We start from the raw sequence: 12,855 nt of genomic DNA on the forward strand, positions 1-12,855 counted from the left end.
CCTGAGGCAACTCATTTTCTCAGTCTGGCCTGGTTTTTCTCACTAGAAAAAAAAAATTAAAGTTCAAATTCATTTGCACTTCGATGTAAATATATTTAATAGATCGTTCCTTCTCACAAAATCTGTAAGGCATTCTAAGATTAGGGCCACAGGAAGACCTTGCAGGGGTGTAACCTGAGGCATCTAAAAGCTGAGCAGAAGAGAAACCTTGGTGTTTGGGGCTATTTCTGGCCCCTTCTCAGAAGCCACACTCCAGGCTGGGCCAAATCCCAGCTGCATCTGGCACCGGCTGCTGCTGCTGCTGATTACAGAGACGCCGCGGCATTCCCGGCGTCCTCTTGGCACTTCGAGAGCCTCCTCTCTCTCTGTGCAACCTTGGCCAAAGGCCAGGTTAGAAGTCTCCTTGGCTCATCCATCAGAAATGAGCTGGTTTTCGGGCGCCTGGGTGGCTCAGTCACTTGAGCCTCTGAATCTTTGATTTCAGCTCAGGTCATGATCCCAGGGTCATGGGATCGAGCCCCATATCGGACTCTGCACTGCCTGCTTGAGATTCTCTCTCCCCAACTCACACAGCATGCGCTCTCACTCTCTCTCTCAAAATAAATAAACATCTTTAAAAAAAAAAAAAAAGAAAAGAAATGAGCTGGTTTTTAGAAACATGAAATCACAAAAGAGAGGAGAAAAGAAATGAAGGCTCGTGACAGTTTCAAATGCCTTCTCACGGAGTCAAGACTCGGCGCTCAGCTGCCCCCTCTTGGCACAGAGCTCCCCACCTCGCGCCCAGATGCAATAGCAATTTTGGGGAGCCCAAGAGCAAGATAGGCTCTTGAGCCCTAAAACTTTGTAAATGCCAAGACCGGAGGGAGTCAAAGAATGGTAAATGCTGACATCTGCTGGACGATACGGCATTGCAGGATTGCCATCCAGTAAAACCTAACACTGCGTTGGAAATAAAGGAAGTCTGATTGCTTGAAGACATCCTTTATCCCAACTGCAAAAGTTCTGCTAGGTGGATCTTTTTGGTACGCAGGTACAAACCGGGAAGTATGATGACATAAGAGCACTGTCTTTGTCATGGCGAGAACTGGTTTTCGAATTCGGGTCCACGTCGGGTTTAATTCTGAGTCTTAGTTTTCATCTATAAAATCAAGACAATGATACCTCTCATACAGAATTTTATTAGTTTTTTTTTTAATCAATACTTTGAATTTTAAAACACAATCTGCACCCACAGGTCCGGGCTTCCCATTGGTCCCGCGCTGCTGTCCTGAGGAACCCCTGGGACCTGCATGTTTGATTTGCGCTCAGTTTCCCCCACAACAGTTGTTAACTTCATTATTCCCATCCACGGGCAGAGCCTCACACGTACTGGGCACATGGTAAGAGCCCAGTCAATGCTGATTTGTTGATTGATTAGTAGATAGAAATGCGTTATTTCCCTACTCTGTTCCCACCACATGGGTGAAACACTGAGTTTTCTCTACCTCTTTAAGACCATCGTTAGGGGGCGCCTGGGTGGCTCAGTCGGTTGAGCGCCGACTTCGGTTCAGGTCATGATCTCGCGGTCCGTGAGTTCGAGCCCCGCGTCGGGCTCTGTGCTGACAGCTTGGAGCCTGGAGCCTGTTTCAGATTCTGTGTCTTCCTCTCTCTGACCCTCCCCCGTTCGTGCTCTGTCTCTCTCTGTCTCAAAAATAAATAAACCTTAAAAAAAATTTAAAAAAAAAAGACCATCGTTAGAATCTCATGTGCTGTGAAGGAAATTAATGATAGTTATGGATCCTGAATGGTCTCAAACTCTGTAATTTCAAGTCAGTGCCAACTTCCAGCCTCAAGAAAAACACCCCTTTTAAAATGCAGAGCAAAGCAATCCAATTCAGTGGAGTCCAACTCAAAGAAATCAATGATGGCTAACAAGTTCTCCCAGCAGCCAGGCCGGGCAGCCGGGCCAGCAGAGAGAGAACGAGCCTTGGGACGGGGCCCTGTGCAGCCTCAGTGAGACTCACACAAAGCCTGGCTTATTAGAAACCACTGGAAGAGCTACAAGGCCCAGGCAGACTTCCTGGGCCCTGTCACAAATTTCCACTTTGAGGCGAACAGTGTCTTCCCTTGTTCTTGCCATCTTGGTTGTTGGTTTTTGCGCTCCGTCAGCGTGAAATCGGTGGGTCTGGCCTGGGACCGTGGGGACACACGGAGGCCAGGCTCCTTAAGAAAGACCTGCCCGTGTTCCCTTTTGCATCACGCCTTCTCTGAACACCCATTTTAATAAGCCCCATGCTCTGGAGGCTTGCGCACGGAACTGTGGCCGCTTCTATCCTGCTATTTCTCGTCTATTGCAGTTTACGAAGATTTGAGATAGGTTGTTTAGATCGTGTCATTTCTAAGTTCATTCGTTTAACAAATATTGATTGAATACCCATTATGTCTCAGAATGGCTTTAGGTTTTTTTGAGACACAGGTTTGAACAAGGCAAAGTCCTGACCCTCACAGACTATCACAACTCAGTGCAGGAAATGCTGTGACAAGAGCAAGCATACGGGCAGCTAACCCAACCTGGGAGAGCTTCCTGGAGGAAATGGCACCTAAACTGAGATTTGAAGGCTAAGTAGGAGACTGCCCTGGGAGAGAAGATGAGGAGCAGATTAGGAATGGGTAAGGCTCTTGCACTGTTGGTGGGAATGCAAACTGGTGCAGCCGCTCTGGAAAACAGTGTGGAGGTTCCTCAAAAAATTCAAAATAGATCTACCCTATGACCCAGCAATAGCACTGCTTGGAATTTACCCAAGGGATCCAGGAGTGCTGATGAGTAGGGGCACTTGTACCCCAATGTTTATAGCAGCACTTTCAACAATAGCCAAATTATGGAAAGAGCCTAAATGTCCATCAACTGACGAATGGATAAAGAAATTGTGGTTTATATACACAATGGAATACTACGTGGCAATGAGAAAGAATGAAATCTGGCCTTCTGTAGCAACGTGGATGGAAATGGAAAGTGTTATGCTAAGTGAAATAAGTCATACAGAGAAAGACAGATACCGTATGTTTTCACTCTTATGTGGATCCTGAGAAACTTACCAGAAGACCATGGGGGAGGAGGAAAAAAAAAAGAAGAAGAAAGGTTAGAGAGGGAGAGAGCCAAAACATAAGAGACTCTTAAAAACTGAGAACAAACTGAGGGTTGATGGGGGGTGGGAGGGAGGAGTGGGTGGGTGATGGGTATTGAGGAGGGCACCTGTTGGGATGAGCACTGGGTGTTGTATGGAAACCAATTTGACAATAAATTTCATATTAAAAAAAAAAGAAAAAAAAAGAATGGGTAAGGATTCAGCAGAAGGAGAATTTATACCTGGAATGAGAATGAACAAGGGGATTTTAGGAACTGGGGAACTTTAACATGATTGATTGGAGCTTTGAGTACAAAGTAATAGTGAGAAAGAAAAGTGGATAAGTAAACAGAGTACAGATCAAATCACAAAAGGTCTACATGCCATATTAGGACCTATAGAGAAATGAGGAGCCAGTGAATGGTTAGAGGGAGGGGAGTAACATGACTGTATTTGCCTCTTAGAAAGATCAGTGTTTCTGCGGGGGGGGGGGGGGGGGGGGGCAGCAGGTCAGAGTGGACTCAGGCGCTGTGCAGACTCCAAGGCAGAAACTGTTTTGGAGGATGCTGTAATTTAATTAAGCGAGCTGGGGGAGTCACAGTGGGGATGTTGAAAAGCGTTCGCCTGGGGAGGCCTGCTGGCTCCAAAACTCCCTCTGGATTCTGCTCTGCTTCTCTGCTCTAAGGTACACGGTTTTTGGTGTGTGTGTGTGTGTGTGTGTGTGTGTGTGTGTGTGTGTGTGTTGTGTGTGTACACGTTTACGTGTGTTGGGAAGGGAGTCCCAAGAGAGGACAATGGCAAGTGATTATGTGTCAGAAAAGGGCACGCACACTGAACCCAGAAATCAGCTGTTAAAAGCCTTAGAGACCATCTTCACTAAACCTCTCTGTACAGAAAAAGAAAGTACAGCCCAGATGAGCACAGACTTATTCAAAGTCACAAGGGAAAGGGCTGGTAGAACCTCCCTCTCCTGACTGCCACCCCTTCCTCCAACTACAGCCTTTCCCCTGCTCTGTGCTTTCACCTCTCTTCTCCCTTCTTTCCACTAAGCACCTTAGTGGAGCAACCGAGCCCAGGGGAAATGTTAGGATTCAAATGATGGCAGTGTTGGAAAGTTTTATATACAGACAACGTAAGAAAAACAAGACTTTGGTGGCACGTGGGTGGCTCAGTCTATTAAGCATCCAACTTTGGCTCAAGTCATGACCTCACAGTTCGTGGGTTCAAGCCCCGCATCGGGCTCTGTGCTGACGCTCCGGAGCCTGGAGCCTGTTTCAGATTGTCTCTCCCTTTCCCTCTGCCCCTCCCCTGCTTGCACTCTGTCTCTCTCTGTCTAAGAAAAAAATTAATTAAAAAGAAAAAGAAGACTTTTAATTATATGAGCAGCCCTGTCCCCCGCAGTTCTCACGCTTGCGTTTTCCAAGCTTGTTTGCTTCTACCAACTCATAGGATTTTGATGAAAGTGTTTTTCATTTCTCATAGTTACTGACATCAATCCTTGAAAAGCCTTAGGACGAACTATTACAATATGAACCCTTGTTAACCTGTTCTATATCCTCTGAAGAGAAACTGCATATGAAGTGAAATTAATAAATGTATGATTTACAAGTTTATTAGACTTGGTCAATCATTGTGGAAAGCTTGGCTGCGTGACGATTACAAGCTTCCTTGAAAAAAATTAATTAAAGAGAAACTTTATAAATTATACAGGGTTTCGACTGTATTGTATTTCATTCCAGAATAACAATATTCTGTACTCCATGGATTTAACTTAGGAAAGGTGTCTGACACTACATGAGGCAAATTCTCCTAAAGCCTTCATTTGATGTGTTATTCTTTACGGTCTAAAATGTTAGGGCTTCTCTGTTAGGACTCAAAATACTGCTCTGAAGTTTTAGGTAAATCAGGCTATTACAAAAGCTGTATTGTCCTTTTAGGACCTCAGCAAACTAACTGTATTGCTAAGGAAAGTAGAGAATCAGCAGCCATGTGATTAACTGAGCCAGTGCCTAGAGACGTCAGTAATTCGATCTCCAATGGCAGCTTGGAAGCCTAAAGGTCATGGAATTCTCATTACTTGCTGGGTGTGACAAGGAGGGGGAAATAGGAATTTTGGTCTAAGAGAAATCATGTGGTCAAAGGCATTTAACTACAATTAGCAACTATCAGGGGCATTCAGGGATATGGATCAACAGTATCACTGTCTTCAATTACTGTCTTTGTCAATCATCATGACTGACATCAGTAAATAATGACCATGTCCCCTGGATGTGGGTCAAGAAGTATGGCAGTCGTCGGAGGCATTGGTCGGTGGCCCAGTTCTGCTCCCCACCAGTCCTAACAAATCATCTGAGCTCACTGGTCTGTAGTTTCCTCATCAAATAGCTGTAAGGATGGGGCGTGGTGAGTAGTGAGATGCATGTATGAGAACATTTTGTGTTTGTACATTGGGGTAAAACATGGCAATTATTTTATGATAAAAATAAGTATGCAAAATATGATTGGGATTTTCTTAGAGTACTGCTTACTATTCCCTAGGAATAGCTGCTTGGATATGTGTGCGTGTGTGTGTGTGTGTGTGTGTGTGTGTGCGCGCGCGTATACACACATATACACAAATGTATATGTATATACATACCAACATACACACATATATATGTTTTTTTTAATTGTAAGCATCCATGATTTTTTAAAATAGAGTAAATTGGACAAATGAAATTTTTATAGAGCTGGAGAGCCCATAAAACATCACTAAAGCTTCAAAAATTCACTTGGAATTTTTCTTTTCAATTTTCTGATATTTTACGTAATAATAATCCCCTTCCTGATCTCTAGAGATATGGAAGAGTATGGAAGGAAGAGCACAGGTTTTAGTTTAGTTTAGTTTTTTTTTTTCTTCTCCAGTTTTTTTAATGAGCTAACAAACAAGAAAGATGGAGGAGAAGGCCCACGTAGATCTTAAAATCTTAGGACTTTGGTACATGGACCTTTTTTATTCCCACCATTTAAAAATGTTTTAGTTAAAAAATAAATAAATAAAAATAAAACAATAAAATAAGAAAATAAAAATATTTTAGTTAATTTATATTTTTGAACTAGAAAATTCAGAATTAGACTAGTCCAGCCTTACAGCTGTGAACTAATACAATTGTTGTGGTCACCTCTACATAGGCAGAATGGGCCCTCCCCCCAACACACACCCCAAATTTGGTTCAGACGTCCAGACCAATGAGGCCACACGAACACCAAGAGAGCGTAGAAAGGTTTATTATTCACATAATGAGGCCCTCCGAGGAGAGCAGGGCAGGATGCTAACAGGTCCAAATGGCTTTAGAGAGCAGAAGGAGAGTGGCTTGGGATTTCATGGTAAGGTGGGAATTGAGGGTTCTGCTCTGCAAGAGCCAGGACTTGCACCGCGTGAAGGTCCTGCAGGTGCCAAAGGAGGAAGCATCTAGGCTGTCCCATCAGGTTGCCCAGATGTGGGGCAAAAGGGAAGAAGAGTAGTGGGGACTGAAAGCTGTCAGCCATCAATCAAGCATGAAAAAAGGGGGTGGAGCCAAACTCTTTAGTACAGACTCTATGACAATAATACAGAGCATAAAAGTGTATACAATATAGTACATCCATCTGGCCAGTGGCCAACCGCCACTCCCTGATCCACCCGAGGCAACCACTCTTCAGTCTTACCAGCGGCTTTGGAACCTCCCAGAGACAGGCTATGTATATACAAATATACGTACGTGCGAGCATGCACACACACAATTCACTCCTTTTGCTAAAGATCAAAGGGTAGTTAGTCACTGGATACGCCAAGGTTTTGCTTAAATTCCTTCAAACTTCTGTTGTTTTCTAGATAAGTGTCTTGGGCCAAGTTATTTCACCTGAGTCCCAATATAGTTTTTTGTAAAAGGGAGATGAGGCCAATACCTGCTTGTGGAGTTCACAGAAAGAAATAGGCAGTGTCTAGAATGTAACAGCGAATGTCCCTTTTGCCTTGTTTCCTTCTACTTCCGTGGCTGCCCTCTTTCGGCCTCTTTTGCAAACTCCTCTCCCTTTATTGACTGAAATATTGGAAGTTCCCTAGGTTTCCATCCTTGGCCCTTTTCTCTTCTCACTGGACTCATCATCCCTGGCTAATCTGAGCAGTGTCAAAGGCTCTGAGGCAGCTTATGGACTGATGAGTCCATTCAGCTCGGTCTCCTACAGCTCACACACGAATTTACAAAAGTCTACTGACCGTCTAGATTTACGTGTCTAGTAAGTACTTCAAAATTAACAATATGTCTTTACCCTTCCCCAAGCTCTTCTTCTCCTAAGTTCTCCATCTCAGTAAAATGGCACCTTAACCATCTGGTTTTGAACTGAAATTTGGGAGGCATAACCTTGCCCTTGCTTTCATTCCCACCTCTAATCAATCCCCAGGTTTTGTTCACACTATTCAAAAGTATCTCTTGATCTGTTCATCTAGCTATCTCCATCCCACTGAATGCTTTTCTAGATCATTTCCCAAAAAATTATTGCAACAGCATCTTCCCTGATCCCTCTTTCCAATCATGCCTGCCTCTAAGTAACACCAGAGGACAGAGAGATCCTTCTACAATACAAACCTGATCCTGTGAACTCCCTGATTAAGTTTTGTCAATGACTCCCCATTTCCATCTGGACATGGTTCAAATTCCTTAAACTGACTCAATCTTGTTCTATCTTTTCATCTCTTTCTAGAAATCCTACCGAATTCCAACAGCTTTAAATACCATATTATGCCAATAACTCCTAAATTTACATCTCCTAGACTCCCACCCAGACCTCTACCCGGAGCCCAAGTCTCTTTTACAGTAGCCTTCTTAACATCTCCATTTGAATGACTCATAGGCATCTAAGAAATGTGTTTACCAGGATTCTTGATTTCCCTCCCCATCTTCCTCAATTCAGCAAGCCACCCAACTGCTCAACTCAGAAAACCTGGGTATTATCTTTAATTCCCTTTTTCTCAGCCTGCACTTCAATCCACCTGAAGTGCAATTAATTCTCTCTAAAATATTTCGGTCTATCCGTTTCTCTGTATTTTATTCCCATTACTGTCTAAGTCATCGTCTTCTCTCACTTGGACCATCGCCAAGCCTGGTGTTTCACTATGCCCGTGTGTGTCCCCTTCCAATTCACTCCAACACAAAGCACCAAAGGAGTCTTTTAAAAATATAAATCAGTGCATGTCGCTCTCTTGCTTAAAACCTTTCAGTGACTTAACACTGCTTTTAAAATAAAATCCAAAATCCTTGCCGTGACTTACTTGCCCTCCATGGGGCAAGTCTACATGGATTCTTACTATCCCCTCATTCACCACACTCCAACAGCAGGTCATTTTCTTCCTGACTCACTTTGACTGCAGAGCATCTAGGACAGTGCCTGGTACTTGAGACACGTGTGACAAATGCTGAAAAGATGAATAAATGAGTGGCTTACAAGACTTTTCTTGGACCCTGCTTCAGCTATTCTCTTTCTACTTCTACATATTACAGTCTAAGCCCCACTACATTGTAGAATAGAATGAGAGTTGGCAATGCCTACCTTGAAACACTTTTAGCTGGTGGCAGCAGAAATCAAAACGAGAGAACCCCAAGAGATGGGTGAAAACTCTGGCAGAATCAGGACTGATTCACTTCGCCATTTTTCCCCACTGGGTGGACATTCTCGGGCTCCTCTGAGCTCACATCTTGAAGAGTTTTCATGTTTTCTTTTCAACTGTGGTAAAATATAAATAACAAAATAATTTACCATTGTAACCATCGTGAAGTGTGTGATTCAGTGACATTAAATACATTCACAAGGTTGTAGACCCAACACCGCTGTCTATTACCAGAACTCTTCTATCAACGCAAACACTCTGCATCCATTATACAGTGACTCTCCATTCTCCTCTCCTCCCAGCCCCTGGTAACCACTATGCTACTTTCTAGCTGCATGAATTTGCCTATTTTTAGTACCTCATGTAAGTGAAATCGCATAATATTTGTCCTTTTGTGTCCAGCTTCTTTCAATTGGCATAATGTTTTCAAGGTTCATCCATGTGGTAGCGTGTGTCAGACTTGCATCCCTTTCTATGAGTGATTAATATCTATGTTTGTTTTTTTCATTCATTTGTCCAACAAATATTTACTGAGCACTTTGTTAAGGTCCAAGCAGTGCTCTAGACCCTATTCATATAGCAATGAACAAAAAACAAAAAGTTACTGCATTCGTCACACAAATAGAGAAGTAAATATATAGCACGTCAAACAGTAAGAAGTGCTATGGAAAACCAATATTGCAAGACTAGCTGTATAGGAAGAGGAAACCTTCGTGGTAGGATGCGACTGTTCATATCGTGCCTTGAGGGCTAGTGTAAGGTCTTTGGGTTTTACTCTGAAATAAGAAGCCAATACGAAGTTTGGAGTTACAGAGTGACCTAACCTGACCTACATTTTAAAGAAAAATCCTGGCTTCGGTATTAAGGGAATATGAGGCAAAACGAGGCAAAATGAGACAAAGGGGAAATAGAAATACCAGCGAGGAGGATAACCCAATAGTCCAGGTGAATGATGGTTAAGACCTGTACCACAGAGTACTAGTCGAGGTTCTCCAGAGAACCAGAAACTATAGGATATATAGGTGATAGGTAGATTATGAGACAGGGAGAAGGGGGGAGGGGAGGGAGGAGAAGGGGAGAAGGAGAAGGAGAAGGAGAAGGAGAGGGAGAGGGAGAGGGAGAGGGAGAGGGAGAGGGAGAGGGAGAGGGAGAGGGAGAGGGAGAGGGAGATTTATCTTAAGGAATTGACTCATTCAGTTGTGTTGGCTGGCAAGTCTGAAATCCGCAGAGCAGGCCAACAGGCTGGAAACTGAGGAAGGGTTTCTGTGTTTCAGTCTTGTGGCCAGATTTCTTCTGAGAGAGAATCTGTTCCATGCCTCTTCCTCGTTTCTGATGGTTTGCTGGCAATCTTTGGCATTCCTTGGCTTGTAGATGCATCACCCTGATCTCTACTTTCGTTTTCACGTGGAATTCTCCCTGTGTGTGTGTGTGTCTCTGTCCAAATTTCTGCCTTTTATTTTACACCAGTCATACTGGGTTAGGGGCCTACGCCATTCTAACATGCCTCATCTTAACTAATTACATCTGCTACCACCCTATTTTTAAACAAGGTCATACTCTGGGGTACTGGGTTCAGAACTTCCACATATGATTTTGGGAGGAGACCCAATTCAGCCTACAACACAGAGTGATAGCTACGAATATAAGAAGCAGCTGGGAGTTTGCTGAAGTGTATGAAAGAAAGAGAGAAGTCAGGGATACTCCAATGTTTTTGACCTAAACCAAAATGATCAAGTTGCCATTCACTGAGATGGAGAAGAAAGTTTGGAGGGGAAAATCAAGAGTTCAGCTTTGCATATAATGCCAATAAATATATGGATAGACTGTATATTCAAATAAAGACCCACCTCCTACCCTAAGCTCCTCCTGTGGTTGACAACATCAGCGGGAGGCAGAGGGCCCAGGTGTCTCTGAAGGAACTGAGCAGACAGAACCTGCAGTGAGTCCTTTCCCCAGACATCCATGTCACCTAAGTAGTCCTCATTTCTAGTCCCCTCCACTTCTGTTCCTAGCCCCGCCTTCGTCACTATCAATGTTCCATTATAGGACAATTACTTATAACACCTCCATAGAAGCCCTAAGCATAGATCCACTTAAAAAGTTATTAAAAGAATGTATGAAGTCAGAGCTAATTATGAGCTACAGGGATATTCTTTTTAACAGTTGTACTTTCACTAGGAACACTGAGATTTGAAGTGAACCCTAATAGAAACATGTTATTAACAGTTTGGTTGGCCTCAAATTCATATTAACCTGTGACTTTAATATCCATGATCTGTCTATCTTATATCTTGACATTTTCCAATCTGCATGGTTTGTAGTCAGCACAAGCAAAGACTTGCCATTATAGCTTTAAATCACTGTCAATTAGATTCTTGGATCCCAGTGGAGGAACTGTCTCTCCAAATAGCATAAAATAAAAATATATAATATGGTCAAACCACACCAAAACAGAATTTTGAAGAGAAAGAAAAAGAATCCAGGGGGAAAAAACAGGTCATCTTATAAAATTAAATCAATTTCAAATTCCATTCTAACTGTGATTTTTATTCTAAAGCCTCTCAGAAATTTTTCGTTAAAAGTAGTTCAATCTTGCCATGGATGTTTCTTTTATGAAACGATGCTATTTAGGGGTGAATAAAAATTTTCAATTTGCCTTCTAAAGGGATGACACTTTGCATATATTGATTTGGATGTGGTGATGTTTTCCTTGACATGGTTCAATAGCCAATATGATTAATTAGGGAAATGGACATTCGATCTTCATAAAGTATTCCCTAAGTCTTTTGGATCCCTAAGGAGCAGTGCTTCCAAGAATACAGATTCCAAGATGATTCCATTTTGCGGCTAATATTAGTGAAATCGTCTGACTGTCATCTAGAATCTGGCCTAACAGGAAGACAGGGATCTCTAGAGTACTGCGGGCAGGTGAAGGTCTTTCCTCAGATAACTTGTCTCAGATCGAATTTTGTGGCTACACTAATACTCCCAGAGCTCTGTCCTTGCCAGGAGGGCCAGAGGAAGTCAGATTTCAGCACCCTACACCTATCATGCTTCACATCCCTGCTTGTTAGAGAAGCCAGCGGTCCCTCCCCAGACTCCCTGTGACTGCAGTGTGTCCAGACACCAGCCAGCATTGGAGGGCAGGCTGCTGATCCTGAGAGAAAAGACCAGTGCAGGGAAGGGTAAAAGCTGAATGTCTCCAAAGGAGCAGTGGAGCCGGGCTTTGTGTTTCTGGGGCTGAGTTTCAGACTTTTATCCTGCCTGAACATTTCCACTATTTTCCCTCACAAGCGTCTCTGTCTTGAAGCAAAGGACCGAAGCAAAATGCTTAATGAAGCGAACGTGGGGGGGGGGGGGGGGGGGGGGGAGGGCGGTGCAAACTACCCAAGAAGAAGGACTTGGAAGGGGAGAAGAGGGAAGGGTCAGGTTACAGGTTCAGACATTCTCACAAGACCATTTGAAAATATGAACTTGAGACACAAATTCTGGGACCCATGGATGTCCCAAGAGGCTTCCTTCAGGTCCCTAGGAGTGGGGCATGCTTCGCAGAAGCGTGCCTGCTGCTCATTTTCAGCAGTTTAAACTTAGTTCAAGCCCTCAAATGAAGGTTGGTCGGGAAAGGTCGTGGGTGGGCTTACTCAAGCTCTGGGTAACCAGGGACTGACCGGGTTCTTTCTTGACTTCCTTTGCACAGGGTCCTTCAGGAGCCTGTGCCCTCCTCCGGTTAGGTTTCTGCTGCCATCCAGCTGCGCGCTGGAGGCATACACTGCCACGGCCGGCCACCGGCCAGCTATAACTGGCAGGTGCGCGCGAAGTTAGCTGAGACCCGCCCAGGTCCAGCTGGCGGCGGCGTCTGAGCTCACTTGGCGCCGACTGAGCCCCCACCCCAACCCCAGACCAAGCAAGGGGTTCGTCCTCTGGCCTCCTCCCCTGAATGACGAATGCTGGGCGCCAAGGCAAGGCCGGAGGCTCCGAGCGTTTTCCAAATCTCTCATTTCCCCCTGCCTCGAGTGAGCTGTTGGCGCTGCTCCAGAAGCCTCCGGGGCTCTCAGCTCCAACCCCTAAAATAAACGCACGATGCCAGAAAGCGGGGGAGGGGAGAGCAGCAACGAACGGGGGACA

General features: G+C 44.2%; 1 protein-coding gene across 1 annotated transcript in view; it reads left to right on the plus strand.

Moving 5' to 3' along the window:
• RGS20 (regulator of G protein signaling 20) overlaps positions 1 to 12,855 on the plus strand; it is an 85,449-nt gene that overhangs the window by 11,773 nt on the left and 60,821 nt on the right. Inside the window, exon 2 of the mRNA XM_042924321.1 lies at positions 10,675 to 10,682. Within this exon, the coding sequence (XP_042780255.1) occupies positions 10,675 to 10,682 (8 nt within the window). The remainder of the gene's footprint in view (positions 1 to 10,674; positions 10,683 to 12,855) is intronic.

Source organism: Panthera leo, chromosome F2, assembly GCF_018350215.1.
Source record: "Panthera leo isolate Ple1 chromosome F2, P.leo_Ple1_pat1.1, whole genome shotgun sequence".
Taxonomy (NCBI): domain Eukaryota; kingdom Metazoa; phylum Chordata; class Mammalia; order Carnivora; family Felidae; genus Panthera; species Panthera leo.